Source organism: Chiloscyllium plagiosum, unplaced genomic scaffold (genome assembly GCF_037043375.1).
Source record: "Chiloscyllium plagiosum isolate Xiang-an unplaced genomic scaffold, Cpla_swu_hap1 HiC_scaffold_18, whole genome shotgun sequence".
NCBI lineage: Eukaryota > Metazoa > Chordata > Chondrichthyes > Orectolobiformes > Hemiscylliidae > Chiloscyllium > Chiloscyllium plagiosum.
In genome coordinates, this window is record NW_028270156.1 from 5,317,141 (window position 1) to 5,337,012 (window position 19,872).

At 39.7% G+C, this 19,872-nt stretch overlaps 1 protein-coding gene across 3 annotated transcripts in view; it reads right to left on the bottom strand.

The window, feature by feature from the left end:
• Nucleotides 1-269: 269 nt before the first annotated feature.
• tpcn2 (two pore segment channel 2) overlaps nucleotides 270-19,872 on the bottom strand; it is a 55,465-nt gene continuing 35,862 nt past the window's right edge. For 2 of the 3 annotated variants that reach the window (XM_087996253.1, XM_087996252.1), the window contains exons 18-25: nucleotides 19,338-19,437; nucleotides 17,799-17,870; nucleotides 15,832-15,914; nucleotides 12,680-12,773; nucleotides 12,389-12,471; nucleotides 5,192-5,273; nucleotides 4,593-4,681; nucleotides 270-1,008 (exon numbers count right to left, since the gene is read on the bottom strand). In XM_087996253.1, coding sequence (XP_087852379.1) covers nucleotides 921-1,008; nucleotides 4,593-4,681; nucleotides 5,192-5,273; nucleotides 12,389-12,471; nucleotides 12,680-12,773; nucleotides 15,832-15,914; nucleotides 17,799-17,870; nucleotides 19,338-19,437 — 691 coding nt within the window. In that variant the 3' untranslated portion in view covers nucleotides 270-920. Of the gene's footprint in view, nucleotides 1,009-4,592; nucleotides 4,682-5,191; nucleotides 5,274-12,388; nucleotides 12,472-12,679; nucleotides 12,774-15,831; nucleotides 15,915-17,798; nucleotides 17,871-19,337; nucleotides 19,438-19,872 lie in introns of those variants that run through there. The other variant, XR_015760089.1, reaches the window with a different exon arrangement.

Genomic DNA, 19,872 nt, shown 5'->3' on the forward strand with positions numbered 1-19,872 from the left:
TTCTACCCCCCCCCAATTCTGTATCAGTCCTTGACCATGTTAAATGGGTTTGCATCCACTGGAGCTTCCATGAAGCCAGAGCTGGCCTGTGAAGGAATTTAGTCTCATCTAAAAATACTTACCTGTTTCATTTCACACCCATTTGTGCAGCAATCTAAGCAGATACCATTACTCTGGCCTACTAGTGGAAGGGTGGTACAAATACCTTTCCTGGTAATCCAGAGTCACTGCACCAAAGCCATTTGATAATCAAACACTTTACAGTCACATTTAGACAAAATAGCTCTTTATTTTACATTAAAAAAAAACTCATTCTGCCACAGGCCAAGCTTCATAAACAATTGACTGACAAAAGTTTAATAAAGTATCTTTCAGGTAGAAGCTAACAAACAGGTTCTGGGATAGTGCAGAATATATTGATTGACCATTTGCGAGTAACAAACCAGTTTCAGTGTTTAAGATGCAAGTTTTTTTTTTAAAAAAGTGAGCACCAGAAAATCTGTAAAAAAGTGAATTACACAATAAAAATGTGGACAGTTTTAATTCAATTTTCTAGGTGAATATACAGGTTTATAAATATTTACTGTACCACAATTTTCACCAATCTTGCAGTAAACATCTGGAAAAGGAAGTCAGTATTAAAAATCAAGGTGAAGAATTAAATTTTAAAATGAAATCCCAGTTACATATATAGTGTTTATATAGAAAGCATGTGGTATTTTACGAAGACACTTCTGGTCCATTAAGTGCTACTGACATCTTCAGAGTTATTTCCTGTTTTTGTGCACTGAGGAAAATTGCAGAGTCAGAATTGGTCCATTTGAGGGGAATGGTTAAGTCCATTTTTAGGCTCCTTTACAGCAAAACCTGGATGAGCAGTCACCTTGTCTGTCAAGCATTTGGATACAATCCTGACATGACTAAATGGGCCCTCTTGGTAGATGAAGATGTGGATGTTGTCGCAGTCTCTCCAACAAATCTTCTTCAGTTGGTTCCTCAAGATCATCTCTAAAATTCAAAAAGAACAGAGATAGTCTGAAGATATTAATTATGGCTAAAGAACACAAGCATCTCAGAAGGTAGAAATTCTCAATGGATGCGAATGGATCTCTTCTGTGCAAAAGAAAAAGGGTAGTTAGGAAAAGACACACAAAGTTGAAGAATCAGGGTGACAAAGCAAAATTAATCTGTATCTTTTTAATTACACAAATTCAGAGTACATTTATTTTACACATAATACCCAGCAAATTTTAATATAAATTGATAGTGCTGAGTTATGAAGCTGAATACCAGAACTTTCCAGGTATAGGTTTCCAGGACCCATCTGGTCTAGTGACGATGAGGATAGCCATCGTCTGGTTTAACTGAAAGGGTCACTTGTGGTAAAGAAAGTATATAGTTTATTCTATTTGTACAAGTATATACAACGTAAACCACATTGTATCAAATGGTGTCAGGAGGACTAGGTCTGCAGCGTGAATCCTCCCATTTTCATGATTTTAGTAGTCGTGCTTATAGCACTCAGTATTAACCCTTTCAAACCCATTAACAACTGCATGTGCACGTATGGGAGCTTCCACTAAAATAAACAAAATTGCAAAGTCTGGTAAAGAAAGTAAGCTCATTTCCCTGCCCTCTAATTTTGAAGGATACACATGAAACAAATAATTTAGCTTAAACACCAAAAATGTAAACCCAAGAAAAGGATCCAACAACCCCAAGAAAATGACCCCTGGTTGACCAACTCAGCTACATCTGTTCATGAAAAACTACATCATTCAAAATTCCATCGTGGTTGTAGAGTTGTGATGTCATCAAAGTGAAAACCTCCACTAAAAATTCAGAATTTTGGGAAAAAACACTTAACCCTGACCCAGGTTAGGTAATAATGTTCCAGTGGTCTGACATTGGAATTGCATGTCTTGGTAACCTACCAGAATGCTTTTTAAAGAAAAACACTAACCTATATTGCTATTTTCATGATCACAGGCTGTTCAATATGCTATAATACCAATGATGTACTATTTAAGCCAAGTCACTGCTGTAATGCAGGAAACCCAACTAGTGGATGCAGCATGCTCCAACTGACAGTGTGATGAATAGCCAGCGAGACGTGTATAAAAAGGCATAAATATTGACCACAAACTAGTGATACATTGTCCTGTTGGTTTTCTTTGAAATAGTGCCGTGGGATCTATCCCATTGAGGGCAGTTGAACATCTTTCAAACGTCAACACCTCTGACAGTCCAACACTCCTTCAGTACTACACTGGAGCATTAACCTTCAATTTTTGTGCACAAGTCCCAGCACAGACTTTGAATCCAGAACAATCTGAGACAGCAGAGATTCTACTAATTGAGCCATAAACCTATTTTGAAAACCTTTAAGATGTCAACCGGTAGAAATGCATCCTGGTAACTGCATTGGTAAACAACCAAAGCATCTTTGTTCACCAGAGTAAACTGCTCTTCTCCCAAAAATCAGAGGATGGTGGTGCTGGGAATGCCACATTTCATTAAAAACAGTGCTATTTTAAACTGATTTAGTTTCAGAACAGAATGAGATGAGGAGCTTCAAGGATAATTAATGCCAAGGATGCAAAGCTTGTGTGCAGAAACTCCATGCAGACAGAACCACGGAGCTAAAGACAAAAAGGTACCATTTTCTCCTCCTTGGAGGTGGGATGGGGAAATAATTGGCTACACTAGCCTTACGGGTGAGAAGATCCATGGGTAACTTCTGTGATCACCCCCCCAATTAAAGTCCTTAAAACGTTCATTAATAGCCATGCAACAGCCTCAGCTCACCACCTAATATGCATGAGAAAAGTGCGTAGTTTCCGGATGAGAATATCATGGTGCTTGGGTCAATCTGGGAACAGACTTGTTTATTTTTGGGGTGGGAGCAGGGGTATCAACAATCACCAGCCTTGCCACTAATCCCAAAAGATATATTCCTGGACTTTAGGACCCAGGGGCTGCTCACCTCCGATTGGTCAGCAGTTTCTGCCCACCCAGGTTGATGAGCTCTCAAGCTGATTGACGAGCAAAGAACTCAGATTTTCTGTGCAAGAACAGCAGAGGGAGCTCAGGTTCAGATTTAAACAATACTGAAGTGGGGAGTTACATGGTTGAGGGGGAAAGACAAATTCTTTGGCAAGAGTCACTTTGGACAGGTTCCAAGAGAACAATGTCCACTTAAAAGGGATGGTAGAACCATGGGAGATTTGCAAAACCAAAATAATTAAATTGCTTAAGAAAACTCAGCAGATCTGGCAGAATCTGTGGACAGAAAGCCTGCCAGATGTAGAGTTTCTCTGACATGTTTTGGTTTGTTTCAGATCTCCAACATAGACAGTCCTTTGTTTTATTCAGAGGAGATTTGCAGTTGCTTCAAATGTTTATAGGATGGTATTTTTGTTAAATTGCCTTAATATTTAATGCTTTAACTTTGTTACAGCAAGATGTTTAACACATGAACCTTGCGCAGCTCATTAATTCAAACAATAGGTGTACAAATTTCTTTGAAATTTGCTGGCATTTATGAGCAATATAACAGCTTCAACACAGAGTTCCAGTTCATAAAGGATCAACATTTGTAAAGTCTACAGGATTGTTGACAATTTAGCCAAATAAGGACATCAGTGCATATATTGGGGATTCTACATTAGATTTCCTATCTTTTTTTTCCTTTCTTAATGCATTCCTTAAAATGATGTCGACAGTTAGTCTAGCTCACTGCCAGACCTATCTTCCCTCAGTGTCCTTTTAATCAGGATAATGTTGTATGAAGATGATTCAAACACACACCCCCTCCACCCCTCAAAATCTATCCTCAAGCACACTACCTATTTAAAGCATTTAGCTTTTGACAGGTGAAGCTAAAATCAGTAATTAAGCACTTTGCTTTAGTTTTAATCAAAAGTATTATTGGTCTGAGACAAAATCTTGCCATAGGGATCCTTAGATGGATTGGTCAAGATTAGAAATGCGCTATCACAACTGGATAGGACTCTCCATCCTTCTCCACAGTCCCAGCCTTATTTAAGTCATCTCAGCAACAATTGTCATTAATACTGCAAAGACATGGCCAATCAGATACAAATGGCCAAAGTTGCTAATCATTGGACCTGTATATAGGCCAATGTCATTGTCAATAGGTCAAGGAACCCTAAGTGTCTTTCAGTTGAAAGTGTATCAAGGTCAGTTGTTCCCTGCAATTAGCAAAACAAGCAAAGTAACCAGGTTAAACATACATGGGTATGGTGACAGTTTTAATTAATCATTCATTAATCCATAGTGGATTAAGATGTGCAGATGCTGGTTGGAGTGAGGTGGACAAAGTCAGAAGTCACAACAGCAGGTTACAGTCCAGTAAGTGACTTCACCTGAAGCAGCAGCGCTCTGAAAGCTTGTGATTTTAAATAAACCTGTTGGATTATAACCTGGTGTCATGTGTCTTCTAACTTGGGACTAAATCAAAGAATTGGGCCTTTTTAAAAAACAAAATGAAAGAGCAAGTGATATCTTGAGTTTTGAATAATGCACTGCAGTGACAATAACCATCCATACAAGTCAGTAGGGAAACTTACCTGAACATATCCTGCACACTCATCTGATATTCTGACTCCTGATCAGAGAAGGATGGGTGATAAGTCCGATCCCATTTATGGATAAAGTTCTGCAATTATTTGAAGCAAAAACAAATCAAAACCCTGCATCAATTTCCAGGTCTCACACCACATTTAGTATTACATGGGAACAATGAGGCCCACATTGGGATAATTCCATATCTCTTCCTTCAGGTCACTGCAGAAGTGGCAAAAAGACTTAAAACAACCAAATGCCTGGAACGCCTTTCTGGTATTCATGGAACTCAGAGGGGAGAGTGAGAAAAAGGACAAGAAAACAAATGCAAAAATGTCAATGATAATACATACTTAAAAGGCTGAAGAGTAACAGCGGCAAACATGTGCCATTAAACATCCTGGGCTACAATAACAATTGAAAAGTTTTTTATTCCAAAACAGGTATTCATTTCCACTCAAGGAGTGCATTCCTTTTTAATTGAAAACTCAAAAATATAAAAAACCAAACTGCTACAACAAGCACTTGGTGAACAAGAGTTTGTGCAGTCACCAGCTTTTTTGTATTTACGTGGGAATTGCTAAAGCCTCTCCTCAAGACTTACCTCAAGAATCAGAGCCACAAAGAGGTTAACCCAAATGACAGAAGACACCAGCCACCAAGCTACAAAATAAAGTTTGGACCACCTGCAAGATCAAAAGACTTGTTTTAGAAATTAAACACGACGCCAACTATAATTAAACATAGCTTACAAAAAAAAAGTTCTTAGACAGCAATTTGTACATAAAGAAAATATTCATATTAAAAAATTGAGACAGACTAATTGGTAAATTAGATTGCTTCACAGCAATTGGCTCTTGGTGCTGACTGGAGACAAAAGGAGCTATGTGCAATTCCACAAGTTACTGGCCAAGGCCATGTGACTCATCTTCATGCTGGCTTCCCACTTAAGATTCCAATTTCTCTACATTCTTCCCCCCCTCTCCACAGACCTTTTAAACGTTATGCATCTCCATAAAGCTTTTAAATACAAATCCTGTTAAAACATCACTATCAACTTGGTAATAGTCACTTGTTGAAAGTGTAACATCATCCAGCTCATGAATAGAAATACTTCTAGATCACATCTACTTCTGTTGGACAAACCTGAAGTTCAACTGATTAAATTTACGCAGGACATTGCTATTGAACCTCCAAAAGTAAAAATTACAATAATTTGCAAGAAAACCACTGGCAATAATTTGTACAGGAGGTACAGCAAAGCAATTCTGAAGAATCATCATATTTAATGCAAAAATTAGTTCAATATACCACAAATTCAAAGCATGGAAAGGGTTTTACAAGAACATAGAAGAGATGGGGAACTCAGTTATAAGGACTGACAGAAGTTGGGACTGTTCTCCTTGGAGACAAGGCAGCTAAGACAGATCGGATAGAGGTTTCCAAAATCCTTCTGAAAAAAGGAGCAGGGAGAGAGGGCACAGATTGAAAGTGATCTGCAAAACAAGCAAAGAGAGTGATACTCATTCACTTCTACTTAGATTTGTCATGGTCTGTTTATCATTTCCCACCTCATCTGTACTGATTTTAGATTAGATTCAAGTGTGGAAACAGGCCCTTTGGCCAAACAAGTCCACACCAATCCTCCGAAGAGCAGCCCACCCAGAACCATTTCCCTCTGACTAATGCACCTAATACTATGGGCAATTTAGCATGGCCAATTCATCTGACCAATACAACTTTGGACTGTGGGAGGAAGCTGCAGCACCCAGAGGAAACCCACACAGACACAGGGAGAAAGTGCAAACTCAAGAGGCTGGAATCAAACCTGGGACCCTGGTGCTGTGAGGCAGCAGTGCTAACCACTGAGCCACCGTGCATGATTTACTGCATCTTTCCCAAATGTGGCCCCTTGCCCTACTATTTCAATATAAATTCCCAACCTCCCAGTTGTGGTTCACTAAATCATGGCAAAATACACAGACTACTGTTACAGAATTAATGAGAGTAAAAATCTAAAGTTAAATTGTGCACCAAGACAGAAAGCAGAACCATGTTCAGGTAGATTGTGGTAAGGTCACTGGGCTAGTACTTCAGTAGTTATGTTCTTGGGACACCGATTTAAATCTCACCAGGGCAACTGGCAGAATTTAAACTCCATTCGGCATTCAATTAATTGTTCACAGAGTGTAAACATACAAGGAACAAACTCACTAAAAGCTTCTGTAAATAGGAGAGAGAAAGATAAGCAAATACAAATAGGTTGTTAGTCATAAATGGAGGCAATAGTGAGGGGAAAAAATGGCAGAAGAATTGAACACATTGTCTTCACAAAAAAGACGACAAATCATTTCCTCAACTTAAGGAAACCAAAGCTCTAGGGAGTGTGAGGAATTGAATAAAATTAGTAGGAGTTAAAAATAAACTAGAAAAAAGTTAAGGCTGACAGTCGGATAGTCTAAAACCCAAAGTACTAAGAAAATAGCCCTGGAAATAGTAGAAAAGTTAAAAAATCAACACCAGATTAAAGTCCAACAGGTTTAATTAGAAGCACTAGCTTTCAGAGCACTGCTCCTTCTTCAGGTGGTTGTGGATGAAGGAGCGTCGGTCCGAAAGCTAGTGTTCTTCTAATTAAACCTGTTGGACTTTAACCTGTTGGTGTGATTTTTAACTTTGTACACCCTAGTCCAACACCGGCATTTCTAAATCTGGAAATAGTCGATATACCGCCAATCACCTTCCAAATTTCCAAGGACTTCGGACAAGTTCACAAATTGGGGGGTGACAAACATGATCCCATTATTTAACAAGAGAAAACAAAGACTTACAGACCAAATAAAAAAACTGACTGGATACTGTAAATCAAACAAATTGCTGGAAAAGCTCAGATCTGGCAACATCTGTGAAGAGAAATCAGAGTTAATGTTTCAGGACCAGTGACTGGTTGGTGTCTAGTTCTGACAAAAAAAGTCACTGGTTCCAAAACTTGAACTGATTTCTCTTCAGATGCTGCCAGACCTGCTCAGCTTTTCCCAGAATTACAAGCCAGTTATAGCCTAACTGGTTGAAGCGTAGGTAGACAGAGCTAGTGAAGGTGGCATTTAGCACGCTTGCCTTTATTGGTCAGTACATGGAGTATAGAGTTGGAGATCATACAGCAGCTGTACAGAAAATTGGTTAGACCACTTTGGGAATACTGTGCTCCATTCTGGTGTCCTTGCTTTGAAACAATTAAGGAGACAAAAAAGATTTATAAAAAGGACATTGCCAGGATTGGAGGGTTTGAGCTATAAGGAGAGGCTGAATTGGGTGGGAATATTTTCCCAGGAATGTCAGAGGCTGAGGGGTGACATTATAGAGATTTATAAAATCACGACAGGCACTGATGGATGAATAGCCAAGGTCTTTCTCTCAGAATAAGAGATCTCAAAACTAGAGGGCATAGGTTTAAAAGGTGAGGAGAGGGAAGATTTAAAAAAAAAAAAGGGACCCAAGGGGCTACTTTTTTCATGCAGAGGGTGGGGCATGTATGGAGTGATCTGTCAGAGGAAGGAGGGGTTGGTTCTATACAACATTTAAAAGGCATCTGAATGGGTATAGGAATAGGAAGGGTTTAACTAGTACAGCAAATAAGACAACTAGTAGATATGGTGTATTTGGATTGAGAAGGCCTCACATTTTAAAAAAAATGAGGCTACTCGACAAAATTAAAGCAAACAGGATTGGAGATAACATTCTAGCATGAAAGGAAAATTGGTTGATAGATGGCAAATATACAAGTTTTGTGACCACAAAACTGGGCAAGATTGAGAGGAGGATGCAAGGAGTTGGGAGCCTGAATAAATAATGGCAGATGTTGTACATGGATAAAATGCAAAATCATACGTGAATTTCAGAAAGACATTACATAAAATGGCAATATGTTAGGAAACGTGATGTACTCACGTACTCTAGCCAATGAAAAATAAACAGGCAGATGTTGCAAGCAACTAGGGAGGTAAAATGCACACTGGCCTTCATTGCAAGATTTGAGCTCAGAAGTAGGGATGTTTTATTGCAATTATACAGGGCCTTAGTGAGACCACACCTAGGAGTACTACATGCAATTTGGTCTCCCAGCCTAAGAAAGGATGTATTTGCTGTAGAGGGAGTGCAGCAGAGGTTCATTAGATTGATAACGAAAATGGCATGACTGTCTGGAGCAGAGTCTGCTTTAACTGGACCCATAGTCACCAGAGTTCAGAAAAACAAAAGATGATCAGTTTGAAATGCATAAAATTCTAAGCACCCTAAAGATGAGATATTGGGAACACATTTCCACTGACTGGAGAGTCTCACATCAGGGGTCATGGTCTCAGGATATGGAGTATACCATTTAGACCAAGGTGAGGAAACATTTCTTCACTCAGTGTGGTCTACCTCTTGAACTCACTACCAAAAAAGTTGAATCGGCTAGGTCAGAGTATATTCAAGAACCGTATATTAAAGGCATCAAGGAGTGTCGTGACAAAGTGAACATATGGAAAATGACAAAAGGATCATTTATCAGATTAAATTGCAAAACAATTTCAAAAGGTGCTAGGTCTGCTCCTAACTTTTAGGTTTCTAAATCTCAAAACAGAACTAGCCTCAGTAATGGTGACAACAAAACCACTGGTCAATTGCGTTAAGAACACGTTTTGTTCATTCATGCCCATATCTGGTCCTGCTTAAATGCAACTCCAGACTCTCAGCAATTTACCCCCGAGCGTGGGTTGCCTCCAGGTGCTCCGGTTTCCTCCCACAGTCCAAAGATGTGCAGGGTCAGGTGAAATTGCCATGCTAAATTGCCCGTAGTGTTAGGTATGGGGTAAATGTAGGGGTAAATGTAGGGGTATGGGTGGGTTTCGCTTCGGCGGGTCGGTGTGGACTTGTTGGGCCGAAGGGCCTGTTTCCACACTGTAATGTAATCTAATATCCACAAGTAAACCACTTAGCTCAGGGAAAAATCATGGGTGGCCAATAATTACTGGTCTGGCCCACTGCCTGTGGAAAAAAAAAAGATGTATGCATCTTACAGGATGTCAGTGTGATTCCAAATAAACTTGGTGGAATTAGTCAACTGCCACATTGAGTAATCTCAATCTACAGTGAAGTTCAGTTTCCTTGCAAAAATTAGTCATGGATGTTTGCTAATGCTTAGATTGTACACTAGATGGTGTTTCTTGATTAAGTAAATTCTAGATGGCCCAGAGGGGGAAGACAAGAGGGGAAAAAAAAGAGAAACAAGACCAATAGAAAGTGGAGTTGCAGGTAGTTAGGATAGTGAAGGTGGTGTTTGATATGCTTTCCTTTATTGGTCAGAGTATGGAGTACAGGAGTTTGGAGGTCATGTTGCAGCTGTACAGGACATTGGTTAGGCCACTGTTGGAATATTGCGTGCAATTCTGGTCTTCTTCCTATTGGAAAGACGTTGTGAAACTTGATAGGGTTCAGAAAAGATTTACAAGGATGTTGCCAGGGTTGGAGGATCTGAGCTACAGGGAGAGGCTGAACAGGCTGGGGCTGTTTTCCCTGGAGCGTCGGAGGCTGAGGGGTGACCGTGTAGAGGGGTGTGGATAGGGTAAATAGGCAAAGTCCTTTCCATGGGGTTGGGGAAGTCCAGAACTAGAGGGCATAGGTTTAGGGTGAGAGGGGAAAGCTATAAAAGAGACTTAAGAGACTTAAGTGTATGGAATGAGGTGCCAGAGGAAGTGGTGGAAGCTGGTACAATTGCAACATTTAAGATGCATTTGGACAGGTATAATGAATAGGAAGGGTTTGGAGGGATATGGGCTGGGTGTTGGCAGGTGGGACTAGATTGGGTTGGGATATCTGGTTGGTATGGACGGGTTGGACCGAAGGGTCTGTTTCCATGCTGTACATTTCTAATTACTCTAATTCCTTAATAGCCCCTCAGGAGAAAACATAAGCAGTGCAGATAATCAGAAAAGTTGCAATAACAATACACTAAAAGCAAAGATTTGTTAAGCTATACTTATTGGTTCACTAATGACAAATGGTGGAAAGAAACATACCAACTCCATGTTGGTGCTGTCCCTTTGCACCATTTCCCTTTGTTTCAAATGCCAAGATTCTAAACTCAATTTCCAGGTAAACTCTGGTTGATGTCGTTATCACTAAATTGAACACAAAACCACAATATTGGTGAAGCCTCATGAACATATAGTGTCTGACTAATAGTTAAAAAGTCAAAGTAATCTATCAAGCCAGAATTCTTTCTTGGATCTGACTTGCTCAATATTACCATCACCCAACACATGTGCAAGACGCAAGGCAGAACAACATTTGGCAGGTGTAGAGAAATTGCCATGGAAAAGGCAGTTAGGTGATGACTGAAAATTAACTGACAAGAGTTAACTCCTTCATTTAAATTTAAACATGAATCAGCATGTCCTTCAGTATAAAATGGTGCTCCCTTTCATGTTTGTGGTGTTCTTGTGAATTAGTATGAAAGAGTCCAAGGTAAAAGTCTCCAACAAAATGGTGTTTTTCATCAACCATAAAAAAACAACACGTCACTCGAGACTATTTCTTCTCATGGGGAAATCTAGAATAAAAAAGGGACTTTTATATAAATGTTCAGTAGGGGGCAGCAAATGAAAACACTCTCCAAAAAGTCAAAAACTGAGAACGTTTCCTTCTGAACAGGAGATATGTAAATCAAAGACCAAAACTGTTAGCTTTGTTGGCAACAATAAGGTGCATGGTGCAAAATGGGTAAAGCGAGCGTGGAGATATATAATAACATGAGTACCTGCATGGAGCACACCAGCAAATGGGGCATAATGAGGGGCAATGTGAAGTTGTTCATTTGGAAAGGAGAGCAAAAAGAACAGAACATTTAAAAAAGGCCAGAAGCTGCAAAAAGCTACAACACAAAATAAGAGACTTGGGGAACTTGTGCATAAAACAGAAAGCTAGCATGGGTGCAAGCAGGTAATCAGGAAGGCTAATGAAATGTTGGCTTTTGTTTCAAGGAGGTTGGAGTATGAGAGCAGGGAAGTCATTTGGTGTGCTGTGAAGAGCTTCGGTCGCTTTAAGGAAATAAATCATTTCATTGGAGACAGTTCAGAGAAGATTTATTGGTATGGAGGGATTGAGCTGAAAATGTGTTGCTGGAAAAGCACAGCAGGTCAGGCAGCATCCAGGGAACAGGAGAATCGACGTTTCGGGCATTAGCCCTTCTTCAGGACAAAGACAAGCAGGTTTGGACTCTATCCATTGGAGTTTACAAGAATGAGGTGCAAACTCATTGAAAAATATGAAATTCCTAAGAGGTTTGATAGGGTAAATGCTGAGGGGATGATTCCCCCCTCATGGGAGAGTCTCGGAAAAGACGATATAGTCTAAGAATTAAGGAGCACCAATTTAAACACTAAAATGACAAGGTATTCCTTTTCAGAGTGGAGGTCTTTGGAACGCCATGTAGGGGCAGTGTCCTTGAGTACACTTAAGGCAATTATTGATCAAGAAGTTCTGTTGGGGAAATAGAGGGTTATGGGTAAAGGGCAGGAAAATGGATGAGAGGAATGTCAGATCAGCCACAACTCTATTGAGTGGTGGGGCAGGTTGAGGGGATGAATAGCCTTCTCTTGCTCCCATGTCTTACTGCTTTTCTGTAAAGGCAGAAGTTAATAGGGCTAACGAGTTTTCCATTTCTTCAGTTCCAACTGTGGCTCAGCAAAGGAAAAAATGCAATGTGTAACACTATTTTTGATAAAAACTATTTTCCATCCCAAATCAATTAAGGTTTACTCACGGACTTGCATATCTTGAGAAAACATCCAGAAAAACCTGCCAGTTGTTCACCACCATTAGATCCCACAGAGTGACCAAAGCAGCCTACCATAAAGAAATACAGTTGTTAAATCTCCAAGTATTCACATGTTATGAGAAGGAGATTTGCATGTATCAAAAGAGGAAAATTAAAATCACTTTGGCTGGACTTTATTCTTTTCACTCAGCCTCGAGGCTGCCATGCAAATTATACGCTGCAAGCATGCTGTAGTTATTTCTGGATCAATTTCTAGTATAGAATTCAGCAACTTACAGCAAAGTCATTAAAGTTGTTGGGCCAATAACCCAGCTGTTCATAGGTACCACACTGTTGGGTCATATTCTCAGGTGAAATGCTTGCATTCAGACTGTAAAAGCAAAAAGCACAGATACCAACAGCTTCAATTTCTGTACAAAGTATGGGCTTTGGTGCCGGTTCAATGACGGATATATAGGCTGCATACCATAAGAAACTGAGACTGTATCAAACTACTGTACTTGTCTGCTCGACTGTCCAGTGGCCAACCATGCATGCAAAATTCAATGCAGTGTCTAACCTTGAACGTGATGCTGCTATTGCCCAGCATTTACTCAATAACCCCGACTGTGCACTGTATGTTTTCACGGTTTAGACTGATCTAGTTCTAGGGCTAAAGAAGTCAATAAGTATGGAGAGAAAGCAGGAACAAAAGACTGAGTTAAATGATCATCTATCACCCTACTGAAAGGCAGAGCAGAGTTAGAAATAATGGCCAACACCTGATCTAATTTTCTAAGAATAACAATTCTGTAAAACCAATTTATGGACTCAGTTGAGCTCACAGAGAGAGATTCATTTATTCTTACATAGTCCCCTGTTGTGTGCAGGCAAAACAAATGGTCTAGGAATTGCACACTTTCCTCATTGATTGTCCTTGCAGCTTTTACATTCTTTAAAATCTCTTGCTAAGATGCTGTCCAATTTACCTGGTTGGAATTTAACCAGCACACCAAGATAGTCAACAGTTCCTGCTAGTGCATGTCAAACTCCAAGCAATCTGTACCCTTGAATATTGTATTTAAAGAGTGACTTGTGTTCAGTCCTGATGAATGCAGGGCAAAAAGTTGACTCAGTGTTCCTTTTCAGCAATGTCTAAATCCAGGATAACCAGAAACTGTACTGGATAGCTGTTACTCAGCATGAAAACTGACCCTTTGGTCCAATCAGTTCAAACTGACCATGTTCCCAAATTAAACTTGTCCCACTTGCCTGCACTTGGTCCATTTCCCTCTAAAGCTTTTCTATTTAGCTTATCTATGCACCTCGTGATTTTATAAGCCTCCACATGGTCACCCGTGGGAAAAAAAAAAAGAGTCCCAGCCCATTTTTATAACAGCCCTTCCATTCCCGGCAACATCCTGGGAAATTTTGTGCCATGCACAAAAAAGTGTTCCAACTGTACAACTGAGTGCCAAAAGGGAGTCATACTGTACTCAAAATGTTGACTGGTTTTCTCCAAAGATGCTGCCACACCTCCTTACCATTTGTTTCAGATATCCAGGGTCCACAGTATTTTACAATTTTATTTTTTCAAAAAAAAAATCATAAAGGAGGTGCACATCTTCACAAGTTAAACTTGTGTTATCAGATTCTACTCAATTTCTCCACTGTCTGATATTTCAGAAATCAAAGTTTAAAAAGCTAAGTGTATCCTGAATTGTTTTTCCCTCAACGCAGGAGAAGATGATATCTACAAAGAAAAAAACCACAAAACAAAAAAAAAGTTAGCTGAGGGCTCCAAAGCTTAACTATACCCATAGTAGTACAGCCAATAAACCAGGGATAACTCAGATGAGGGTTTTCTTGGTCCATGTTAAACTGCCTGCAACAGCAAGGACATGACAATAAGCCTCTGAATTCTGCAGAACTGTGCAATAATTAAAGAGGGTCTCCACTCCTGCTCACTAATGTCAGGTGTAAGCATGTGTGGACAACCAGTCAGTCAACAAAACCAGGGTCGAAGTTCAGCAGTGAAGTACCCAGTGATCAAACTGCCACCTAAATGGTCACTGCACATAAGCAACAAATGGCCACACAAAGATCAGGCTGCATTCAGTGTCAAAGCTAAACATTTTCATTGGAAACAAAAAATGAAGCTTAGCCCATTTTTCAAGCAGTAAACTCCATCCACCCCAGTAATTTAAACTAACAAATTAAAAAAAGGTTAGACCAATTGGTCTCAAAACTCTCTCCAAAAAAGTTGCGAGACCAATTTCTCCAGCATTGTCACATTGGCATGGTAAGAAACCATATGCTTTGAGAAAATAAACAAATGGAAGCTAATCTTCAATCTTGTTAAATTCTAAGAGTTTTGTTATTCAGTTTGGGGGGGGGGGGGGGGGGGGGGGGGGAGGGGGGTCAGGGGTGGAGGAGGTAGCAGGTGACAAAGTGCTCCACATTTGTAGCTGTGCAAAACAATTTTGCTTTGAGATTGAGTGTCTTTGAGATAAGACAAGTCTGCCTGATCATAGCCCGCTGACAATAATTAATGGCAGTTTAACCAGAACTGCAAGTATAAGGTCAGCCAGAGACTTCCAGAGCCTACATGTGGAACATGCCTTTTTCCCCCTCTAAGGGGCTCAAGGGCACAGAAACAGAGACAGATTAAAAAAGAAATTAAACAAAATCCAGATCCACTTGAACTACTGAATTGAAGAAAAGCCACTTGACTGACAACAGTGGGTCAGTGTTAAAATTAGAGATGTCAATTCAAATCATGCTTGAAATATGGACTCCATCTTCAGAATTTTGTCTACCCTATCAATTAGGCATTTTCACCACAAGTCAGAAGACAGACTTTAAGAAATTTAGTTTAAGTTGGACAGTTGATTAGAAACCTTTTCTGGTTTTTGCAGAAAATTTAAGCAGGTTATAGTAAAGGTAATTTTCTGTTAGTGACATAACAGTGTAAATTGCTTTGTTCTCAGAATTCCTAGTGTGGAAACAGGCCATTTTTCCCAGCAAGTCTACACCGATCTTCTGAAGAGTAACCCATCCAATCTCATTCTACAACCCAATTACTCTACATTCCCTTGACTAATGTGCCTAAACTACACTTCCCAGAGCTTGTGGGCAAATTTAGCATGGCCAATTCACCTAACTTGCACATCTTTGGACTGTGGGAAGAAACCCATGCAGACACAGATCATCCAAACTCCACACAATCGCCAGAGGCTGGAATCGAATATAGGTCCCTGGCACTGAGGCAGCGGTGCTAACCACTGAGCCACCACACCATTCACTTTGAATAGTGAGCAGACAAGTGGGTCACCTCGCTGGGTTTATTGGAGATTTCATAAACTTTCTGATGCCTTGTGGCAAGTGAAGCATGATTGCCAATGCTCTCTTCCCACAGAAGAGATGACAACATCCAGATTGCAACTTGCCTTGCATTTGTTGAATTCTGGGGAGCTGGGATTTTGTCTTTAAAAAATGCAACACCAGCAATTGCAAAAATATAATATGCCACCTGGAACAGAAGACAAAACAATAAAGTTAGCATTCAACTAGTCAGTCATTTTGCTAAATGATTTTCCATTATCAAATATTTATTATTACGGGTGTTTTGTTAAGACAGCACAACTTGTGACAATGAGTTATACAAGGCATTTGTCGTCAATCTGTATAAAAGTCCATTCCTGTCCAAGACATGACATACTCCAAAATGTAAGATAGGAGAATTTCAGAATTTTCTTTAGAGTCTGAAAATATGACATAACCTTTAAAATCAAGTGCAATGGCAATACTAATTCATTGCAGGAATAACAATAGAATAAAGATGAACCTGTGGATATAGTCTGGATTTACAAAGGGCATGCAATAATAAAAAAGGCACTGCAAGTGAAAGGTAAAGCTCCTAAAGCTAAGAGTCCATGCCTTTGGAAGTAGTACACTAGCAAGAATAGAGAATTGGACAAGAGTTGTGATAAGCGGGACATTTTCAAGATGTCAACCTGTAACAGGGATCTCTGCTAGCACCACACTTCTTTACAAAATACACTGGATAAGGAAATTCATTAAAACCACCAAGTCTATGGATGACAAACAGATGAGAAGGCAAATCGCAAAGATGACAGTCTGAGGGATGTAAACATGTCAAATGGTCAAACATTTGGCAGATGGACGCTAAAGGGAAAAACGTGGGGTTACGTACTTTGGCAGGAAGAACATTGGAGATGAATATTACTTAAGTAGAAAATGACTGCAGAAATCTTCCGACAGAGGAAGATTTGAATTCCTCATGTAGGAACTAAAGAGGTGAGCACCTAAATTTAGTAGGCAATAGGGAAGGTAAATGGCATGCTAACCCTTAAGAAGGGAAAAGTAAAAACATGGGGGCCTGGTGAAAATTATACCAAGTACCAGTTAGGCCACACCTGGAATACTGAACAGTTTTCAGTCTCTTATCTAGGGAAAGGCTTACTGGCATTGCAGTCAGTCCAGAGATGATTCACTAGGTTGATCCCAAATATAGTTAGTTGGGCCTGAGCTCATGGGAATTCAGAAAAATAAAAGGCGATTTTATTGTAACAAAGATTCTTAGGAAACATGACAGGATAGATGTAGGGAAAGTTATCTTCCCTTGTGGCAGACTCTAAGAGCGTAATCTTAAAGTAAGGGGCAAATATTTAAGGCAGAGGAGGAATTTCATCTGGGACGATCATGAATCAGTGGAATTCTTCACTGATGAGGACGAGTGAGTACATTCAAGAAGATAGACAAGTTTTTAAAGCTGGGAAAAAAAAAAAAAATCAGTACTTATGGGGACAGTCAGGAAAGTGGAATCAAAGAGTCAGCCATTATCTTTATCACTGAATTGCAGAGCAGACTCAAAATAGCAGACTCCTGTTGCGACATCTTTACCTCTACATCAGGTCAAATAACAGAACAACATCATTTAAACTCTAGGGTTTGGGGAAAAGTGCATCAGTCAATTCGAGGTGTCGGAATAATGACCAACTCAGAGACTAATCAGGAGTAAAGAGGTCAAAGACGGGCCCAGAGTTACTTAAATTAAAAACAAGTCAAGACATTATGAATGAACCATGTTTTTTTAAAGTAAGGGAAGGAAAGGGGACTTTAAATACCTGGGAAGATATTCAAGGAAAACTCCTTTATTTTGAACCCGTAAGGACTAACTCCTTTCTGGTGCCAGAAGTTGTCCTGTATCTTGACAGCAAACTTAATTTATGCCACAAATAGAGCTCAAGCAAAAGAGGCACAGGTTGAAATAATGTTCCTCAATCGGATTACTTGTTCACATTGGATTTTCTCAGACATTAGGCTCAACAATTAATGGCAACTTTCAATGTTTCTCTCCCCCCCCCCACAAATAGAGAATTGTTCTACTTACTACAAGAATTCCAGCAAAAGCTCGTAAATTCTTGATCAGATCAAACAGACTATTAGCAACCAAGGCCATTAACTGAAAAATGCAAACAGGAAGTATTAGTTGCAGCACAGATACAAAGGCTATAGTCAGCTTTGTACAAGCTCCTCCGATTTCACATCCTGAAAAACACAGTCATCAGGAACCAACCTCAGCAATTAGTTCCTGCTAATTCTGACAGTAGAACTGATCATTTTTCAGTACATGCAAACTGCAGCATGACAACTACAACATCTAGTTGAACATAGGCTACAACTCTAGACAGTGGCATTTGCCACAAATGTTTCACATTGCAAAACAAAAATAAAAATTCTGAACTCAAATTCTTGTAGGCATTGCAAGTTAATTCTAATTGTGAACTTTGCCACCAGTTCCAGCAGACAGCAATGCTCATCCTGGCACATGATGATTGGAGGAAATCCAAGTCACTAGAATTTGTCCTTACTGAAACAGACGGTATCAGTAAGGACACAGGAGTTATTCCACTGCAAAAAAGAGAATCACTTACACCTTGGAGAATGCAAGGCTTTTCTTTTGGCATCAAGAAACCCTGCAGGTCATGTGGAAACTGCTTGCGGCAATGTCTTAGTTTGTACTGCATTGCCTCAGTCATTTTACTTTTAAGTGATATGCTCATCATATCACTGCATTTAACCAGAGTCCTTCAGGGTTTCATACTCCCTACTCACTGGGTAATCACCTGAAGCATGACATGCTCCTGGAATCGTGCTGCCCAATTCTAATTGAATGTTTGTCATAGAATCTCTAGTGTGGAAGCAGGCTATTCAGCCCATTGAGCCCACAGCAACCCTCCAAACAGCATCCCACCCAGACACACCCTCCTATGATAGTCCACTGAGCTTGCATATCCCTGGACATTATGGACTGTTTAGCATGGCCTACTCACTTAACATTTACATTTTTGGACTACTGGAGGAATCTGGACTACCCTGAGGAAAAACGGAGAATGCCTGTGTGGTGCTTATATAAACCACCAGGTCTCTGGCACTGTGAGGCCGCAGCACTAGCCACTGAGCCACCATGCCGCCCAATTTATGTTCAAGAGTTAGATGCAATAACATTGGCTGGATTCTTCAAAACCATGATAGCCATATCCGACTTCTTATATCACCTTAGCTAACAGGAGCATTGCTGAATCAGATTAAAAAACAGCTTGCTGGAAGTAAAACTAGATTACACAACTGACAAACTGGGGTGCTCCAAAACTGGAAGCTCAAGTTGAGTTTTGACTTCAATGTTTAACAGTAGTGTATACATCTTTTAAATTTTATTTCAGAAAACTGTGGCTGCAAATTACCTTCCCACCACAAGAAACATCATTTAATAGAACTACAAGCAAACGTTTCATTGAAGCATGTACTGAGAATCAAATATGCATTTATTTAATCCAAAACCACTTAAAAAGTTAATGGCTTCACCGTATTTGCACTGCCAGAAATTTCTTTCACATAAAAGAGTCAAAGATATTTTGATCCAAGTCACCTTGATACTGGAAATTAACCGGAGAAATCTGAAAACAACGAGCATATTTGCCAGCCGAACTGTTTCCCAAAGAGACAGCAATCCATGTAGCACTGGATTCCTGTAGAAAAAAAGTCAGATATAGGAGGAAAGAATTCCAGAAATGGATTGAAGTTACTTCTAACGAAACAAGGAAACTTTGATAAGACACATGCTAACATATTTGCTGAAAGGATTCCTGGGAATCGAGAAAAATATTAGATACCCAAAATGCCACCTCATCCAAGAGGCCTTTTTCTTTGAAAACTCAAAAATCCACATAAGGCAAAACAGTTAGAAGATTTGCAACCACCCTACTCTCCAGTCTGACAGATTTAAAAAAGGGAACTACCTTGATTTACAGCAGCAATGTCAATAGGGAATAAATAAACAAAAATACAGTACCTTAACTTTAAGGGAAATTTGCCAAAGTTAAGTGGAAATTTTGTATCAAAAAAATACACTTCAAAACTAAGCCTCCAACATAGAGTCCAAAAATTGGGTTTGGGTTTATCTC